Source organism: Centrocercus urophasianus, unplaced genomic scaffold (genome assembly GCF_019232065.1).
Source record: "Centrocercus urophasianus isolate 14NV4802_14NV808 unplaced genomic scaffold, USGS_Curo_1.0 seq_20, whole genome shotgun sequence".
Classification (NCBI taxonomy): domain Eukaryota; kingdom Metazoa; phylum Chordata; class Aves; order Galliformes; family Phasianidae; genus Centrocercus; species Centrocercus urophasianus.
In genome coordinates, this window is record NW_024884756.1 from 14,905,577 (window position 1) to 14,925,271 (window position 19,695).

Sequence of the window (19,695 nt, forward strand, 5' to 3'; positions counted from 1 at the left end):
TATTTACTCTTATGATGTAACATAATGTGGTATTTTATCTTTTCCTCATTTTTCAGACCCACCTGGTCCACCCGCAAATCCAAGAGTGACTGATACTACAAAGACAAGTGCATCTTTAGCCTGGGGCAAGCCTCACTATGATGGTGGTCTTGACATCATTGGTTACATAGTGGAGCATCAAAAGGAAGGAGAAGAAGAATGGGTAAAAGACACGACAGGGACTGCTTTAAGAATCACTCAATTTGTTGTTGCTCATCTGCAGACAGGAGCCAAATACAATTTCAGAATCTCTGCCATGAATGCTGTAGGTACTGGTGAACCAGCACTAATTCCCAATGTGGAAATCAAAGAGCGGGAAGAAATTCCTGACTTTGAATTAGACGCTGAGCTAAGAAGAACACTTGTTGTCAGAGCTGGGTTAACTATTCGGATTTTTGTGCCTATTAAAGGACGTCCAACTCCAGAAATTACATGGACAAAAGATGATGTTCCACTCAAAGGACGTGCTAGTATTGAAAATACAGACTCTTTTACACTCTTGATTGTCACAGAGTGCACCAGATATGATGCAGGAAAATACGTATTGACACTTGAAAATGCTGCTGGTAAGAAGACTGGTTTTGTAAATGTGAAAGTCTTGGATACACCAGGTCCACCAATAAACCTTAAACCTAGAGAAATCACCAAGGACAGCATCACCCTCCAATGGGATATGCCTCTGATAGATGGTGGTTCCCGTATAACAAACTATATTGTTGAGAAACGTGAATCAACTCGTAAAGCATATTCAACAGTCACAACAAAGTGCCAGAAGTGTTCTTTCAGGATTCCTAATTTGTCTGAGGGATGTGAATACTATTTCAGAGTGTTGGCTGAAAACGAGTTTGGTATTGGTGAACCAGCTGAAACTGCAGAACCAGTAAGGGCTTCTGAGGCACCGTCACCACCTGACAGTCTTAATATTATGGATGTAACACGAAACTCAGTTAGCCTGGCTTGGCCAAAACCAGAACATGATGGCGGCAGCAAGATCACTGGATATGTAATTGAAGCACAGAGAAAAGGAACAAACCAATGGGCACACATTACAACTGTGAAAACATTGGATTGTGTAGTGAAGAATCTAACTGAAAATGAAGAGTATACTTTCCAGGTTATGGCGGTTAACAGTGCTGGGAGAAGTGCCCCAAGAGAAAGCAGACCAGTTATTATCAAGGAACAAACAATGCTTCCAGAGTTTGACCTTCGTAGTATCTACCAGAAAACAGTCATCGCCAAAGCTGGTGACAATATCAAGATTGAAATCCCTGTGCTTGGTCGTCCAAGGCCAACTGTGACTTGGAAGAAAGAAGACCAGATACTTAAGCAAACACAAAGGGTAAATTATGAAAATACTGCAACGGCAACCATACTGAACATCAATGAATGTACACGAAGTGATAGTGGTCGATATCCACTGTCAGCTAAAAATATTGTGGGAGAAGTTAGTGAAGTTATTACAGTTCAAGTTCATGATATACCTGGACCTCCTACAGGACCAATCAAATTTGATGAAATTTCTTCTGACTTTGTAACGTTTTCATGGCAGCCTCCTTTGAATGATGGAGGTGTACCAATAAGTAATTATGTCGTAGAGATGCGTCAAACTGACAGTACCACATGGACTGAACTGGCAACCACAGTGATACGTACTACGTTTAAAGCCACTCGTCTTAATACTGGAGTTGAGTATCAGTTCCGAGTCAAAGCTCAAAACAGGTATGGAACTGGTCCAGCCATTACTTCAGAATCTGTAGTTGCCAACTATCCATTTAAGGTGCCTGGGCCACCTGGTACTCCTCAGGTGATTGCAGTCACCAAAGAAACTATGACCATTAGCTGGAATGAGCCAATTACTGATGGTGGAAGCCCAATTCTGGGTTATCACATTGAAAGGAAAGAACGAAATAGCATTCTTTGGCAGACTGTAAGTAAAATGCTGGTATCAGGCAATATCTTTAAATCAACTGGACTTAGTGATGGCATTGCATATGAATTCCGTGTTATAGCAGAAAATCTGGCTGGCAAGAGTAGGCCAAGCAAGCCATCTGAGCCTGTATTTGCTTTAGACCCAATAGATCCACCTGGTAAGCCAGTACCTCTGAACATTACAAGACACGCAGTGACATTGAAGTGGACTAAACCGGAATATAATGGAGGTTTTAAGATAACTGGCTACACTGTTGAAAAAAGAGATCTTCCTAATGGCCGTTGGCTGAAGGCTAATTTCAGCAACATATTAGAGACTGAATTCACTGTCAGTGGTTTGACAGAAGATGCTGCCTATGAATTCCGTGTGATTGCTAGAAATGCTGGTGGGGCTGTGAGTCAGCCCTCTGAGCCATCAGATGCAATAACTTGTAGAGATGACATTGAAGCACCAAGGATAAGCGTGGATGCTAAATATAAAGACACCTTAGTGCTGAAAGCGGGTGAAGTTTTCAGACTTGAGGCTGATGTATCAGGTCGCCCTCCACCAGCTATGGTATGGACAAAAGGAGAAAAAGAACTTCAAGACACAGCAAAACTAGAAATAAAGACAGCAGACTTTTCTACTGTTCTTATCAATAAAGATTCTTCAAGAAGAGACGGCGGTGCCTATACACTTACTGCAACAAATCCTGGTGGCTTTGCCAAGCATATCTTCAATGTTAAGGTTCTTGATAGACCTGGTCCTCCAGAAGGGCCATTGGCTGTGTCCGAAGTCACTGCAGAAAAATGTGTGCTGTCATGGTTACCTCCTCTGGATGATGGAGGAGCAAAGATTGACCACTATGTGGTTGAAAAACGTGAAACCAGTAGATTGGCATGGACAGCTGTAGCCACTGAAGTTCCGCTGACTAAACTGAAGGTTACTAAGCTGTTGAAGGGCAATGAGTATGTGTTCCGTGTTATGGCTGTTAACAAATACGGAGTTGGTGAGCCTCTTGAATCAGAGCCAGTTCTTGCAGTAAATCCATATGTGCCACCTGATCCACCTAAAACACCTGAAGTTACAGCAATAACAAAAGATTCTATGGTTGTCTGCTGGGGCCATCCTGATTCTGATGGTGGGAGCCCAATAACTAACTACATTGTGGAACGACGTGACAGAGCTGGTCTTCGGTGGGTAAAATGTAACAAGCGAGTTGTTACTGACTTACGTTACAAAGTGTCCGGACTGACAGAAGGTCATGAATATGAATACAGAGTCATGGCTGAAAATGCTGCTGGAGTTAGTGAGCCAAGCCCAACTAGTCCATTCTATAAAGCTTGTGATACTGTATTTAAGCCTGGTCCCCCAGGTAATCCTCGTGTTTTGGATAGCAGCAAGTCCTCTATTACAATAGCATGGAATAAACCAATATACGATGGTGGTTCAGAGATCACAGGTTATATGGTTGAGATCGCACTACCTGAGGAAGATGAGTGGAAGATTGTAACTCCTCCAGTAGGACTAAAGGCCACTTCTTTTACTATCACTGACCTAAAAGAAAACCAAGAGTATAAAATCCGGATATATGCTATGAATTCTGAAGGTCTTGGGGAACCTGCTCTTGTTCCTGGGACTCCTAAAGCTGAAGAAAGACTGCTACCCCCAGAGATTGAACTTGATGCAGAACTTCGTAAAGTTGTAACTATCAGAGCCTGCTGTACTCTAAGACTCTTTGTTCCAATTAAAGGAAGACCAGCACCAGAGGTAAAATGGACGAGAGAACATGGGGAATCTCTGGATAGAGCAACCATTGAATCAACAAGCTCTTATACTCTACTTATTGTTGAAAATGTAAATAGATTTGATAGTGGCAAATACATGTTGACAATTGAAAACAGCTCAGGTAGTAAGTCAGCATTTGTGAATGTCAGAGTACTTGATACTCCAGGGGCACCTCAAGATTTGAAAATAAAAGAAGTTACAAAGTCATCAGTTACACTCACATGGGAGCCTCCTCTCATAGATGGTGGCTCTAAAATAAAAAATTACATTGTTGAAAAGCGTGAATCAACAAGAAAAGCTTATTCAACTGTTAATGCCAATTGCCACAAGACCAGCTGGAAAGTTGATTCACTGCAAGAAGGCTGCAATTACTACTTCAGAGTCCTAGCTGAAAATGAATATGGAATAGGCCTTCCAGTTGAAACTTCAGAATCTGTGAAAGTATCAGAAAGACCACTTCCACCAGGAAAGATAACTTTGTTGGATGTGACAAGAAATAGCGTATCCTTATCTTGGGAAAAACCTGAGCATGATGGTGGTAGCAGAATTCTGGGTTATATTGTAGAAATGCAAAGCAAAGGCAGTGAAAAGTGGTCAACTTGTGCTACAGTAAAAGTTACTGAAGCCACTATCACAGGATTGATCCAAGGTGAAGAATACACTTTCCGTGTTTCAGCTCAGAATGAAAAAGGTGTCAGTGATCCTCGCCAGCTGGGTATACCAGTTGTTGCAAAAGACCTTGTGATTCCACCAGCTTTCAAACTACTGTTCACTACTTTCAGTGTTCTAGCAGGAGAGGACTTAAAGGTTGATGTTCCTTTTGTTGGTCGACCCAAACCAGCAGTCTTTTGGCATAAAGACAATGTGGCATTGAAGCAAACTACCAGAGTCAATGCAGAAAGTTCGGAAAATAACACAGTGTTAACGATAAAAGAAGCATGCAGAGAAGATGTGGGAGCATATTTAGTTAAACTTACGAATTCTGCAGGTGAAGCAACTGAGACCTTAAATATTGTTGTCCTTGATAAACCAGGACCCCCAACTGGACCAGTCAAAGTAGATGAAGTAACAGCAGATAGTATTACCATTTCTTGGGAGCCACCCAAATATGATGGTGGTAGCTCCATTAATAATTATATTGTAGAAAAAAGAGACACTTCCACCACCATTTGGCAGATTGTGTCTGCTACTGTTGCAAGAACAACGATAAAAGCGTGTAGATTAAAGACTGGCTGTGAATATCAATTCAGAATCACAGCTGAAAACAGATATGGGAAGAGCACCTATCTCACTTCAGAGCCAGTTGTAGCCCAATACCCATTTAAACTTCCTGGTCCACCTGGAACGCCTTTTGTAACGAGCACATCAAAAGACAGCATGGTGGTACAATGGAATGAACCAGTCAATGATGGTGGTAGCAAGATCATTGGGTATCACTTGGAGCGCAAGGAGAGAAATAGCATTCTGTGGGCTAAGCTGAATAGGACACCTATTCCAGATACCAAATTTAAGACAACTGGCCTTGAGGAGGGTCTTGAATATGAGTTCAGAGTTTATGCAGAAAACATAGTAGGTATTGGAAAAGCAAGTAGAGCATCTGAATGCTATACGGCACATGACCCATGTGACCCTCCCGGACGTCCAGAACCTTTAATTGTCACAAGAAGTTCAGTAACACTTCAGTGGAAGAAACCTATATATGATGGTGGAAGTAAGATTACAGGTTATGTTGTTGAAAAGAAAGAACTACCTGATGGTCGCTGGATGAAAGCAAGTTTTACAAATGTAATCGATACCCAATTTGAAGTAACTGGTCTGGTTGAAAACCAGAGATATGAGTTCCGTGTTATAGCACGAAATGCTGCAGGTGTTTTCAGTGAGCCGTCTGAGAGCTCGGGTGCCATTACAGCAAGAGATGAAGTAGAACCACCTCATATAACTATGGATCCAAAATACAAAGACACAATTGTAGTACATGCTGGTGAATCATTCAAGTTGGAAGCTGATGTTCATGGCAAACCAATACCTTCCATTCAGTGGCTAAAAGGTGATCATGAGCTCACAAACACTGCTCGTATGGAAATTAAAAGTACGGATTTTGCAACAAGTCTCAGTGTGAAGGAAGCTATTAGAGTTGACAGTGGTCAGTATGTGCTATTTGCAAAGAACGTTGCGGGCGAAAAGAAAGTTCCTGTTCATGTCAAAGTCCTTGATAGACCTGGACCACCAGAAGGACCTGTTGAGATTACAGGTGTCACTGCTGAAAAATGTATGTTATCATGGAAACCTCCACTACAAGATGGCGGTAGTGATATTTCACATTATGTTGTGGAAAAAAGGGAAACCAGTCGCCTGGTTTGGACTGTCGTTGATTCAAATGTGCAAACGCTCAGTTGCAAAGTAACTAAACTTTTAGAAGGAAATGAATACGTTTTCCGTATCATGGCAGTAAACAAATATGGCGTTGGTGAACCTCTTGAATCTGAACCAGTACTTGCAAAGAACCCATTTGTAGTGCCACTTCCACCAAAGGCTCCAGAAGTCACAGCCATTACCAAGGATTCTATGATAGTTGTTTGGGAAAGGCCAGCCTCGGATGGAGGTAGTGAAATCCTAGGCTATGTCCTTGAAAAACGGGACAAGGAAGGTATTCGCTGGACAAGATGTAACAAACGCCTGATAAGTGAACTGCGATACAGAGTGACTGGGCTGATCGAAAGTCATAATTATGAGTACAGAGTTTCAGCTGAAAATGCTGCTGGTCTCAGTGAACCAAGCCTACCTTCTACTTACTATAAGGCATGTGATCCTATTTATAAGCCAGGACCACCCAACAATCCTAAGGTTGTGGATGTTACAAGATCATCAGTTTTCCTTTCATGGAGTAAACCTATCTATGATGGTGGCTCTGAAATTCAGGGATACATTGTAGAAAAATGTGATGTAAGTGATGGTGAGTGGGCAATTTGTACCCCTCCAACTGGAATTAAGAACACCCATATGGAAGTAGAAAAACTAGTGGAAAAACATGAATACAAATTCCGTGTCTGTGCAGTTAATAAAGCAGGAGTTGGAGATCATGCAGATGTTCCTGGTTCTGTTATTGTGGAAGAAAAGATGGAGGCTCCAGACCTTGACCTTGACATGGAATTAAGGAAGATCGTAAACGTGCGGGCAGGAGGTTCCTTGAGACTGTTTGTTCCCATCAGAGGTCGTCCAACACCTGAAGTAAAATGGGGTAAAGTGGATGGTGAGATCAGAGAGGCAGCCATTATTGACACCACTAGCAGCTTTACTTCCCTTGTTCTAGACAATGTCAACAGATTTGATACTGGAAAATATACCCTGACTTTAGAAAACAGCAGTGGAACAAAGTCTGCTTTTGTCAGTGTAAGAGTACTGGATACTCCAAGTGCACCTATTAATTTAAAAATCAGAGAGATCACTAAAGACTCTGTTTCACTTTCCTGGGAGCCTCCTCTCTTGGATGGTGGAGCAAAAATAAAGAATTACATTATTGAAAAGCGTGAAGCAACAAGAAAGGCATATGCAGCTGTTGTAACAAACTGCCACAAGACTTCATGGAAAGTAGATCAACTTCAGGAGGGCTGCTATTATTTCTTTAGAATCTCTGCTGAGAATGAATATGGAATTGGCCTCCCTGCAGAAACCAGTGACCCAATTAAAGTTGCTGAAGTTCCTCAGCCTCCTGGGAAAATAACAGTGGATGATGTCACAAGAAACAGTGTTTCACTAAGCTGGGCAAAACCTGAACATGATGGTGGCAGCAAAATCATACAATATATTGTTGAAATGCAAGCAAAGGGTAGTGAGAAGTGGTCAGAGTGTGCTCGTGTGAAAACACTTGAAGCAGTTATTACTAACTTAACTCAAGGGGAAGAATATCTTTTTAGAGTAATGGCTGTAAATGAAAAGGGTAAGAGTGATCCTAGAGCACTTGCGGTTCCAGTAGTTGCCAAAGACTTGGTGATTGAACCTGATGTAAGGCCCGCTTTTCACAGTTACAGTATCCAAGTGGGACAAGATCTGAAAGTAGAAGTACCAGTTTCAGGTCGACCTAAACCAACTGTTACCTGGGTAAAAGATGGCCAGACACTAAGGCAGACAACAAGAGTCAATGTCAGTGATGTGCCAGATCTCACTGTACTGAATATTAAAGAAACTAGCAAAGAGGACACTGGTACTTACGAAATCACAGTGGCCAATGTTGTTGGGCAGAAGACTGCCTCTATTGAAATTATAACTCTAGACAAACCTGACCCTCCAGTTGGACCTGTGAAGTTTGATGAAATAAGTGCAGAAAGTGTTACCTTGTCATGGAATCCTCCAGCATACACAGGTGGCTGTCAAATCACCAACTATGTTGTTCACAAGAGAGATACAACAACCACTGTATGGGAAACAGTTTCAGCTACTGTTGCAAGAACTGTACTAAAGGTGACTAAACTAAAAACTGGTTCAGAATATCAGTTCAGAATATTTGCTGAGAACAGGTATGGGCAGAGCTTTGCATTGGAATCTGCACCAGTTGTAGCACAGTACCCATACAAAGAACCTGGACCTCCTGGCACACCATTTGTGACAATAGTTACAAAAGACTCCATGGTCGTACAATGGCATGAACCAATAAATGATGGTGGCAGTAAGGTACTGGGCTACCATCTTGAGAGAAAGGAGAAGAACAGCATCTTATGGACTAAAGTGAATAAGACTATTATTCAGGACACAAGTTTTAAGACAACGAACCTCGAAGAAGGAATTGAATATGAATTTAGAGTTTCTGCAGAAAATATTGTTGGTATAGGTAAAACAAGTAAAGTTTCTGAGTGCTACGTAGCTCGTGATCCATGTGATCCTCCAGGTCGCCCAGAAGCTATAATAATAAAAAGAAGCTCTATTACTCTACAGTGGACCAAACCAGAATATGATGGTGGAAGTAAAATTACTGGGTATATTGTAGAGAAACGTGACTTACCAGATGGTCGCTGGATGAAAGCTAGTTTCACAAATATCATTGAAACTCAGTTCACTGTAACAGGGCTTACCGAAGACCAAAGATACGAATTTAGAGTCATTGCAAAGAATGCTGCAGGTGCAATAAGTAAACCTTCTGACAGTACAGGACCAATAACAGCAAGGGATGAAGTTGAACTTCCACGAATTTCAATGGATCCAAAGTACAAAGAGACAATTGTTGTAAATGCTGGTGATACATTCAGACTTGAGGCTGATGTTCATGGAAAGCCACTACCAACCATTAAGTGGTACAAAGGAGATAAAGAGCTTGAGGAAACTGCTAGATATGAGATAAAGAACACAGATTTCAGTGCATTAATAATTGTAAAAGATGCTATTAGAATTGATGGTGGGCAGTTTATTTTAGAAGCCTCTAATGTTGCAGGAACAAAGACAGTACCAGTAAACGTAAAAGTCCTGGATAGACCAGGCCCTCCTGTGGGCCCTGTCCAAGTAACCGGAGTTACAGCTGAAAAATGTTCATTGGCATGGTCTCCTCCTCTTCATGATGGTGGCAGTGATATTTCTCATTATATTGTAGAGAAGAGAGAAACTAGTCGCCTAGCATGGACTGTTGTTGCTTCAGAGGTTCTACCTACAATGCTGAAAGTAACAAAACTTTTGGAAGGAAATGAATATATTTTCCGTATTATGGCTGTTAACAAATACGGAGTTGGTGAACCGCTGGAATCTGTGCCTGTAATGATGAAAAATCCATTTGTGGTTCCTAGTCCACCAAAGGCCTTGGAAATCACCAACATCACAAAGGATTCTATGACTGTCTGCTGGAGCCGACCAGATAGTGATGGTGGTAGTGAAATCATAGGGTATATTGTAGAAAAGAGAGATCGAGCAGGTATCAGATGGATAAAATGCAATAAACGACGAATTACAGATCTGCGACTAAGAGTTACAGGATTAACAGAGGATCATGAGTATGAATTCAGAGTTTCTGCTGAAAATGCTGCTGGATTGGGTGAGCCAAGCCAAGTTTCCCCTTACTTTAAAGCCTGTGACCCCATGTTCAAGCCTGGTCCGCCTACAAATGCCCATGTTGTGGATACCACTAAAAGTTCAGTTACACTTGGCTGGAGTAAACCTATTTATGATGGTGGCTGTGAAATCCAGGGATATCTTGTAGAAATCTGCAAAGCAGATGAAGATGAATGGTCACTTGTTACTCCACAGACAGGTATACGTGCCACACGATTTGAAATCAAAAAGCTTACTGAACATCAGGAATATAAACTACGAGTTTGTGCTCTCAACAAGGTTGGTGTAGGAGAGGCTGCATCAGTTCCTGGTACTATTAAACCAGAAGACAAACTTGAAGCTCCAGAACTTGATATTGATTCAGAGCTAAGGAAAGGGATAGTGGTTAGAGCTGGTGGCTCTGCTAGGATCCACATACCATTCAGGGGACGACCAATACCTGACATCACATGGTCTCGAGAAGAAGGTGAATTCACAGAAAAAGTTCAAATTGATAAAGGCGTAAACTACACACAACTCTCAATTGACAACTGTGACAGAAATGATGCTGGAAAGTATATTCTAAAGTTGGAGAACAGCAGTGGTTCTAAATCTGCTTTTGTTATAGTGAAAGTCTTAGATACGCCAGGACCACCACAAAACTTAATAGTAAAGGATATAAAGAAGGATTCTGCTGTACTATCTTGGGAACCTCCAATTATTGATGGTGGTGCAAAGGTAAAGAACTACGTAATAGACAAACGTGAGTCAACCAGGAAGGCATTTGCAAATGTAAGCGCAAAGTGTGGCAAGACAAGCTTTAAAGTTGAAAATCTTACAGAAGGAGCAATCTATTACTTCAGAGTCATGGCTGAGAATGAATTTGGAATTGGTGTTCCAGCTGAAACAGCAGATGCTGTGAAAGCCTCTGAGCCACCTCTGCCTCCTGGGAAAGTAACACTCACTGACGTTACTCAGAGAAGTGCATCACTTACATGGGAAAAACCAGAACATGATGGAGGTAGCAGAATTTTGGGATACATTGTTGAAATGCTGCCTAAAGGAACAGAAAAATGGAGTGTTGTTAGTGAGACCAAAACATGCAGTGCAGTTGTTTCTGGTCTGAGTCCAGGCCAAGAATATCAATTCCATGTGATTGCCTACAATGAAAAAGGCAAAAGTGATCCCAGAGCACTTGGGGTTCCTGTGATAGCTAAAGACTTGACAATTGAGCCAAGTTTTAAGTTGATGTTTAATACATACAGTGTACAGGCTGGAGAAGATTTGAAAGTAGAAGTACCATTTATAGGTAGACCAAAACCTACTATTACTTGGACAAAAGATGAACAGCCACTGAAACAAACAACCAGATTAAATATTGAGAATACATCAACGTCAACTATTCTACATATTAAAGAAAGCAACAAAGAGGACTTCGGTAAATATACAGTAACGGCATCAAACACAGCAGGCACAGCAAGTGAGCAATTGAGTATAATTGTACTGGAAAAACCTGGCCCACCACGAGGACCTGTGCGCTTTGATGAAGTTAGCGCAGACTTTGTTGTTTTATCATGGGATCCACCTGATTATACTGGTGGCTGTCAGATAAGTAACTATATAGTAGAAAAGCGTGACACCAGCACTACCACATGGAATATTGTGTCAGCAACTGTTGCAAGAACAACTATCAAAGCAACAAAGCTTAAGACAGGTTCTGAATACCAGTTCAGGATTTCTGCTGAAAATAGATATGGAAAGAGCTCTCCTTTGGACTCTAAGCCAGTTGTTGTGCAATACCCCTACAAGGTGCCTGGGCCACCTGGAACCCCATTTGTAACAGCAGCTTCCAAGGACCATATGATTGTACAATGGAATGAACCAGTTAATGATGGAGGAAGCAAAGTTCTTGGCTACCATCTTGAACGTAAAGATAAGAACAGCATTCTTTGGATAAAACAGAACAAGTCACTCATTGCAGACACCACATATAAAACAGATGGCCTTGAAGAAGGTCTTGAATATGAGTTCAGAGTTTCTGCTGAAAACATTGTTGGCGTTGGCAAAGTCAGCAAAGTATCAGAGTTATATGTTGCCCGAGACCCATGTGACCCACCTGGCCGCCCAGAGGCAATTGTTGTTACAAGAAATAACATTACACTGAGGTGGAAGAAGCCAGAATATGATGGTGGAAGCAAAATAACTGGATATATTGTAGAAAAGAAAGAACTACCAGACGGTCGGTGGATGAAAGCCAGCTTTACAAATGTTTTAGAAACAGAGTTTACAGTAAGTGGTCTTGTCGAAGACCAACGATATGAATTCAGAGTCATTGCAAGAAATGCAGCTGGTTGCTTGAGTGAACCATCTGAAAGTACAGGGCCCATTACAGCCAGAGATGAAATTGAAGCACCGGGAGCTTCTCTGGATCCTAAATACAGAGATGTCATTGTTGTTCATGCTGGAGAAACCTTTATTCTTGAGGCTGATATTCATGGCAAACCTATTCCTGACATTACATGGTCAAAAGATGGTAAAGATCTTGAAGAAACAACTGCAAGAATGGAAATTAAATCTACTATTCAGAAAACAACTCTTACAGTCAAAGACTGTGTAAGAGTAGATGGAGGTCACTATACTCTTAACCTCAGAAACGTTGGTGGCACAAAATCTATACCTATTACTGTAAAAGTGCTAGATAGGCCAGGACCTCCAGAAGGGCCTTTGAAGGTTACAGGTGTAACAGCAGAAAAATGCTACTTGGCATGGGCTCCGCCTTTACATGATGGTGGTTCCAGTATCTCACATTATATCATTGAGAAGAGAGAGACAAGCAGGCTTTCATGGACACAAGTAGCTACAGATGTGCAGGCCCTTAGCCACAAAGTAACTAGACTCCTTGCTGGCAATGAGTACATTTTCCGTGTAATGGCAGTGAACAAATATGGAACAGGAGAACCCTTGGAATCTGAGCCAGTTGTGGCTTGTAATCCATACAGACCCCCCGGTCCTCCTTCAACACCTGAAGTTTCAGCGATCACAAAAGACTCAATGGTTGTAACGTGGAGTCGTCCAGAAGACAATGGGGGAGCTGAAATTGAAGGATACATACTTGAAAAACGAGACAAAGATGGTGTCCGGTGGACCAAATGCAATAAGAAACGGCTGACAGAATTGCGATTCCGAGTAACAGGTCTTACTGATGGGCATTTCTATGAATTTAGAGTTTCTGCTGAAAATGCTGCTGGTGTAGGGGAACCCAGTGAGCCGTCCATTTTCTATCGTGCTTGTGATGTATTATATCCACCAGGTCCACCAAGCAATCCAAAGGTTACAGATACTTCCAGGTCATCAGTTTCTCTTGCCTGGGGTAAGCCCATTTATGATGGTGGTGCTCCAGTTAAGGGATATGTAGTAGAAGCAAAAGAAGCAGCTGCTGATGAATGGACTACTTGCACCCCACCAACAGGGCTACAAGCAAAACAATTCACTGTAACAAAACTTAAAGAGAACCAGGAGTACAACTTCCGCATCTGTGCCATCAACTCAGAAGGAGTAGGAGAACCTGCTACTATACCTGGCACAGTTATAGCAGCGGACAAGACTGAACCTCCTGAAATTGAACTTGATGCAGATCTCAGAAAAGTAGTCATTGTACGTGCCAGTGGTACCTTACGTCTGTTTGTCACTATCAAAGGAAGACCAGAACCTGAAGTTAAATGGGAGAAAGCAGAAGGAACAATTAGTGATCGAGCTCAGATCGAAGTCACTAGTTCCTATACAATGTTGGTAATTGACAATGTGAATCGATTTGATAGTGGCAGATACAATCTAACTTTAGAGAACAACAGTGGCAAAAAAACAGCTTTTGTTAATGTCAGAGTGCTTGATACACCTAGTGCACCAGTGAACCTGACAGTCAGAGAAGTGAAAAAAGATTTTGTAACACTGGCGTGGGAACCACCACTTATTGATGGTGGAGCTAAAATTACCAACTATGTAGTTGAAAAGCGAGAATCTACAAGAAAAGCATATGCCACAATTACAAATAACTGCACTAAGAATTCCTTCAAAATTACTCAGCTACAAGAAGGATCTAGTTATTATTTCCGTGTTCTAGCTGTAAATGAATATGGGGCTGGCTTACCAGCAGAAACACCTGAGCCAATTAAGGCTTCAGAACCACCTTCTCCACCTGCAAAGGTCATTCTTGTTGATGTAACTCGCAACTCTGCTTCAATTAAATGGGAAAAGCCAGAGAGTGATGGTGGCAGTAAAATTACTGGTTATATAGTAGAAATGCAAACTAAAGGAAGTGTGAAATGGAGCACATGTACCCAAGTAAAAACATTAGAAGCAACAATAACAGGATTAACTATGGGAGAAGAATACAGTTTCAGAGTGATTGCTACTAATGAAAAAGGGAAAAGTGATCCAAGAGAACTTGGTGTCCCAGTCATTGCAAAAGATATTGAAATCCAGCCATCTGCTGAGCTCCTTTTCAACACATTCACTGTGAAAGCTGGAGATGATCTTAAGATTGATGTGCCATTTAGAGGGCGACCTCTTCCATCCATTTGCTGGAAGAAGGATGGGAATCCCTTAAAAGAGACAACCAGGGTGAATGTTCAGACATCAAAGACTTCAACTTCACTATCCATCAAGGAAGCTTCACATGAAGATCTGGGACATTATGAGTTACATCTTTCAAATTCTGCTGGATCAACAACTGCTTCTTTAACTGTAGTTGTTCTTGACAGACCAGGACCACCAACTGATGTTCATATTGATGAAGTTAGTGCTGATAGTGTAACTTTGTCTTGGAAACCTCCAGAATATGATGGTGGGTGCCATATTAGCAATTACATTGTGGAGAAACGAGACACTACCACAACAACCTGGGACATAGTATCTGCAGCAGTTGCAAGAACATCAATTAAAGTATCACGACTTACTACCGGTTCTGAATATCAGTTCCGTATTTGCGCAGAAAATCGTTATGGGAAGAGCACACATGTTAATTCTCCATCTGTTGTGGCAGAGTATCCATTTAAGCCCCCAGGACCTCCTGGTACTCCTCATGTGGCACATGCAACTAAAGCTTTCATGATTGTAACTTGGCAGGTACCAGTTAACGATGGAGGTAGCAGAGTACTAGGATATCACTTGGAACGTAAAGAAAGAAGCAGCATTCTTTGGGCAAAAGTCAACAAAAGTCTTATAACTGATACACAGATGAAAGTTACAGGTCTTGATGAAGGTCTGATGTATGAATATCGTGTGTATGCCGAAAACATTGCAGGCATAGGCAAATGCAGTAAATCATGTGAACCAGTTGCTGCAAGAGATCCGTGTGATCCTCCTGGTCAACCAGAAGTTACTAATATTACAAGAACATGTGTCTCACTGAAATGGACTAAACCAGAATATGATGGTGGAGCTAAAGTAACAGGATATATTATTGAGCGCAGAGAGATGCCAGATGGTCGCTGGTTAAAGTGTAATTTCACAAATGTGCAAGAAACATACTTTGATGTAGGTGGACTTACGGAAGACCAGCGTTACGAATTCCGTGTGATTGCAAAGAATGCTGCTGGACTCTTCAGTCAGCCATCTGAATCAACCGGACCTGTGACCGTAAAAGATGATGTAGAGGCTCCAAGAATTATGATGGATGTCAAATTCAGAGATGTTGTAGTTGTGAAAGCTGGAGAAGTGTTTAAAGTCAATGCTGATATTGCAGGGCGGCCAATACCAGTAATTTCATGGACAAAAGATGGCAAAGAACTTGAGGGAAAAGCTAGAGTTGAAATAGCCTCAACAGATTACGCTACTGCAATAACAGTTAAGGACTGTATCCGAGGTGATTCAGGACAGTATGTACTAACATTACAAAATGTTGCAGGAACAAAATCTTTGGCAATTAATTGCAAAGTACTTGACAGACCTGGCCCACCAGCAGGCCCACTAGAAATAACTGGCCTTACTGCTGAAAAGTGTCATTTATCATGGGGACCTCCTCAAGAGAATGGAGGTGCAGATATTGATTATTATGTTGTAGAAAAACGTGAGACCAGCAGAATTGCATGGACAATTTGTGAAGGAGAGCTTAAGACAACATCCTGTAAAGTGACAAAACTGCTGAAGGGTAATGAGTATATTTTTAGAGTGATGGGAGTTAACAAATATGGTGTTGGTGAGCCTCTAGAAAGTGTTGCTGTCAAAGCCTTAGACCCATTTACGGTTCCAAGTCCACCTACTTCTTTGGAGATCACCAGTGTAAGCAAAGATTCAATAACTTTGTGCTGGGCAAGACCTGAGTCTGATGGAGGCAATGAGATCTCTGGCTACATAATTGAAAGACGTGAGAAAACTAGCCTAAGATGGATACGTGTAAACAAAAAGCCGGTATATGATTTAAGAGTGAAATCATCTGGTCTCCGTGAAGGATGTGAATATGAATTCCGAGTTTATGCAGAAAATGCTGCTGGTCTCAGCCTTCCAAGCCAAAGCACACCATTAATTCGGGCAGAAGATCCAATCTTCTTGCCATCTCCCCCATCTAAACCAAAGATTATGGATTCCACAAGGTCAAATATCACAATTGGGTGGACAAAGCCACTGTTTGATGGAGGCTCTCCAGTAACTGCATACACAGTTGAATACAAGAAAACTGATGAAACTGACTGGACAACTGCTATTCAGAACTTAAGAGGTACAGAGTACACCATAAGTGGGTTAGTGTCTGGCTCTGAATATGTCTTCAGAGTGAAATCCATCAACAAAATGGGTGTCAGTGAACCAAGTGACAGCTCAGAACCTCACTTGGCAAAAGAAAGAGAGGAAGAACCTGCTTTCGATATTGACAGTGAAATGCGAAAGACACTAACTGTAAAGGCTGGTGAATCATTCACAATGACAGTTCCTTTCAGAGGCAAACCAGTCCCAAATGTAACATGGAACAAACCAGATACTGATCTCCGTACACGAGCAAGCATTGATGTTTCACATAATCGCACATCTCTTACTATTGAAAAGGCAACAAGAAATGATTCTGGAAAATACACTTTAACATTGCAAAACATCCTGAACACTGTTACCTTGACTTTAGTTGTCAAAGTTCTTGACACTCCTGGCCCGCCATCTCATGTAACAACAAAAGATGTAACTAAAGAATCTGCTGTGTTATCTTGGGATGTTCCTGATAACGATGGTGGGGCACCTGTGAAGAACTACGTAATTGAAAAACGAGAAGCTAGCAAGAAAGCATGGGTCACTGTGACGAATAATTGTCATCGCCTGTCATATAAAGTAACTGGTTTACAAGAAGGTGCCATTTACTACTTCAGAGTTTCTGGAGAGAATGAGTATGGTGTTGGAGTGCCTTCTGAGACCAAGGAGGGAACCAAAATAACAGGTATGTTTCACTAAAAAAAATAATTCTGTAACATATAACAATGCATGTTCTGAAATGTTTATTTCAAAATAATATAAAAGATATTTAATCTGTTTATAATAAGAAAATTAAATATGTGGTAGATGCGTTTGTGATTTTACAAAAGAAAATGCTGAACAACAGCATAAATTTTAAATTTTGTTTGCATTTTACTGAAAATGTTCTAACATACAAATTCATTACCAAAAAAAAAAAAAAAAAAAAAAAAAAAACCAAAAACCAACCCTCAATCCAGTGTAATTGCTAGCATAAAAAGGAATAATTTCTTGTTGCTTAACCTGTTGAACTTTTTTTTCTCAGAAAAACCCAGCCCTCCAGAAAAACTTGGAGTGACAAACGTCACAAAGGACAGTGTTTCTCTGTCATGGCTAAAACCAGAACACGATGGTGGAAGCAGAATTGTGAGCTACCTCATTGAGGCTCTTGAGAAAGGACAGCAGAAATGGGTTAAGTGTGCAGTTGTAAAGACAACTCATCATGTTGTCCACGGTCTTAAGGAGAATGTTGACTATTTCTTCAGAGTGTCTGCAGAAAACCAAGCAGGGTTAAGTGATCCTAAGGAACTACTTCTTCCTGTTACAATTAAAGAACAATTAGGTAAGCCGGCTGTCATGAGACAAAAGTCAATATGCATTAAATTGAATTCATATTTTAGAATAGATAGCATTTTTTAATTATTTGAAAATGTTTTTGTTTTCAGAATCTCCTGAGATTGACATGAAGGGCTTCCCTCACAACACTGTGTATGTTCGGGCAGGTTCAAACCTGAAAGTTGAAATTCCAGTTTCTGGAAAACCATTGCCAAAGGTGACATTGTCTAGAGATGGCGCACCAATCAAACCCACCTTGAGATTTCACACAGAAACGACAGCAGAAAGTTTCATTGTTAACCTTAAAGAAAGCGTGGCTGCTGATGCTGGCAGATATGATATCACTGCTGCTAATTCGAGTGGCACCACAAAGTCATTCGTTAATATTGTTGTGCTGGATAGACCAGGTCCTCCTGTTGGTCCTGTTGTCCTTAGTGATATCACTGAGGAGAGTGTAACACTCAGATGGCAGCCACCAGCTTATGATGGCGGAAGTCAAGTTACCAACTATATTGTACTGAAAAGAGAAACAAGTACCGCTGCCTGGTCTGAGGTCTCTGCAACCGTTGCTAGAACTGTTATTAAAGTCATGAAACTCACAACAGGAGAAGAATACCAATTCCGCATCAAAGCTGAGAACCGCTTTGGCATCAGTGATCACGTTGACTCACAATGTGTAGTTGTCAAACTTCCTTACAGTAAGTAATGCTCTTCTCACACAGCAGATCAGAATTCTAATGTTCAGATGTTGAAAGGCTCATTTTGTTAACAATCGCTTCTTTTAATATCATCAGCTACCCCTGGTCCTCCTTCCACACCATGGGTCACTAGCGTCACCCGAGAGAGTATTACAGTCGGATGGCACGAACCAGTCACTAATGGTGGCAGCCCTGTCATTGGATACCACTTGGAAATGAAGGACAGGAATAGCATATTATGGCAGAAGGCTAACAAGACCCTCATTCGCACAACTCACTTTAAAGTCACCACCATCAGTGCCGGCCTTATCTATGAATTTAGAGTTTATGCTGAAAATGCAGCTGGTGTTGGAAAAGCAAGTCATCCTTCTGATCCGGTCCTTGCAATTGATGCTTGTGGTATGTATTCCGTAGAAAATAAAGAAACCCAACCACTGAAATAGTGCTTTTCCTTTTCCCCTGTGGTATTCTTTCTTGTGGAGTAAGCTAATACCCAAAACATTTGTTAGTATTATTATAAAGATTGTTATTCATTTGCAATATTTTCATGTTTTCCATCACAGAACCACCAAGAAATGTTCGTGTCTCAGATATTTCCAAGACTGCTATTACTTTGTCATGGCAGAAGCCAGCATTTGATGGTGGTAGCAAGATCACTGGATACATTGTAGAAAAACGTGATCTACCAGATGGCAGATGGTCAAAAGCTAGTTTCACCAATGTTATTGAGACTCAGTTCACAGTATCTGGTCTGACACAGAATTCCCAGTATGAATTCCGAGTCTTTGCCAAGAATGCTATTGGTTCCATTAGTAATCCATCAGATGTTGTGGGTCCTGTTACCTGTGTTGATACATATGGTAAGTGTTTTGCAATGATATAACAGTTTTATGTGCTTCTTAAAGTCAGTGCTGTTTTGTAGAACCATAGCCTTTTTAATACAGAAAGCTAACTTGTCTTGATAAACTTGAATGATGGCGAACTTTTTGAGCATGATTGTAATTAACATCTTTGGCTGTATCTGCATTTGTTTGAGTTGTGGCATGTTGATTCTTTCAACGACAGAAGTAAGCCCATGTCCCATGGCCAAAGTGATATTTATAACACATAGTTGCCTTTTTTTTTTTCTTTCTTTCCTTTTTTTTTTTTTGGTAGTGTTGTAACTCATTCCAACTTTCTGATTTAAATTACTCATGCTAGCTTCAA

The 19,695-nt window shown here is 41.1% G+C and overlaps 1 protein-coding gene across 1 annotated transcript in view; it reads left to right on the plus strand.

The window, feature by feature from the left end:
• The window catches only part of LOC122162068 (titin-like), a 236,491-nt gene that overhangs the window by 191,017 nt on the left and 25,779 nt on the right, over positions 1-19,695 (plus strand). Inside the window, exons 263-267 of the mRNA XM_042821962.1 lie at positions 57-17,162; positions 17,502-17,798; positions 17,902-18,489; positions 18,586-18,888; positions 19,053-19,349. Coding sequence (XP_042677896.1) covers positions 57-17,162; positions 17,502-17,798; positions 17,902-18,489; positions 18,586-18,888; positions 19,053-19,349 — 18,591 coding nt within the window. The remainder of the gene's footprint in view (positions 1-56; positions 17,163-17,501; positions 17,799-17,901; positions 18,490-18,585; positions 18,889-19,052; positions 19,350-19,695) is intronic.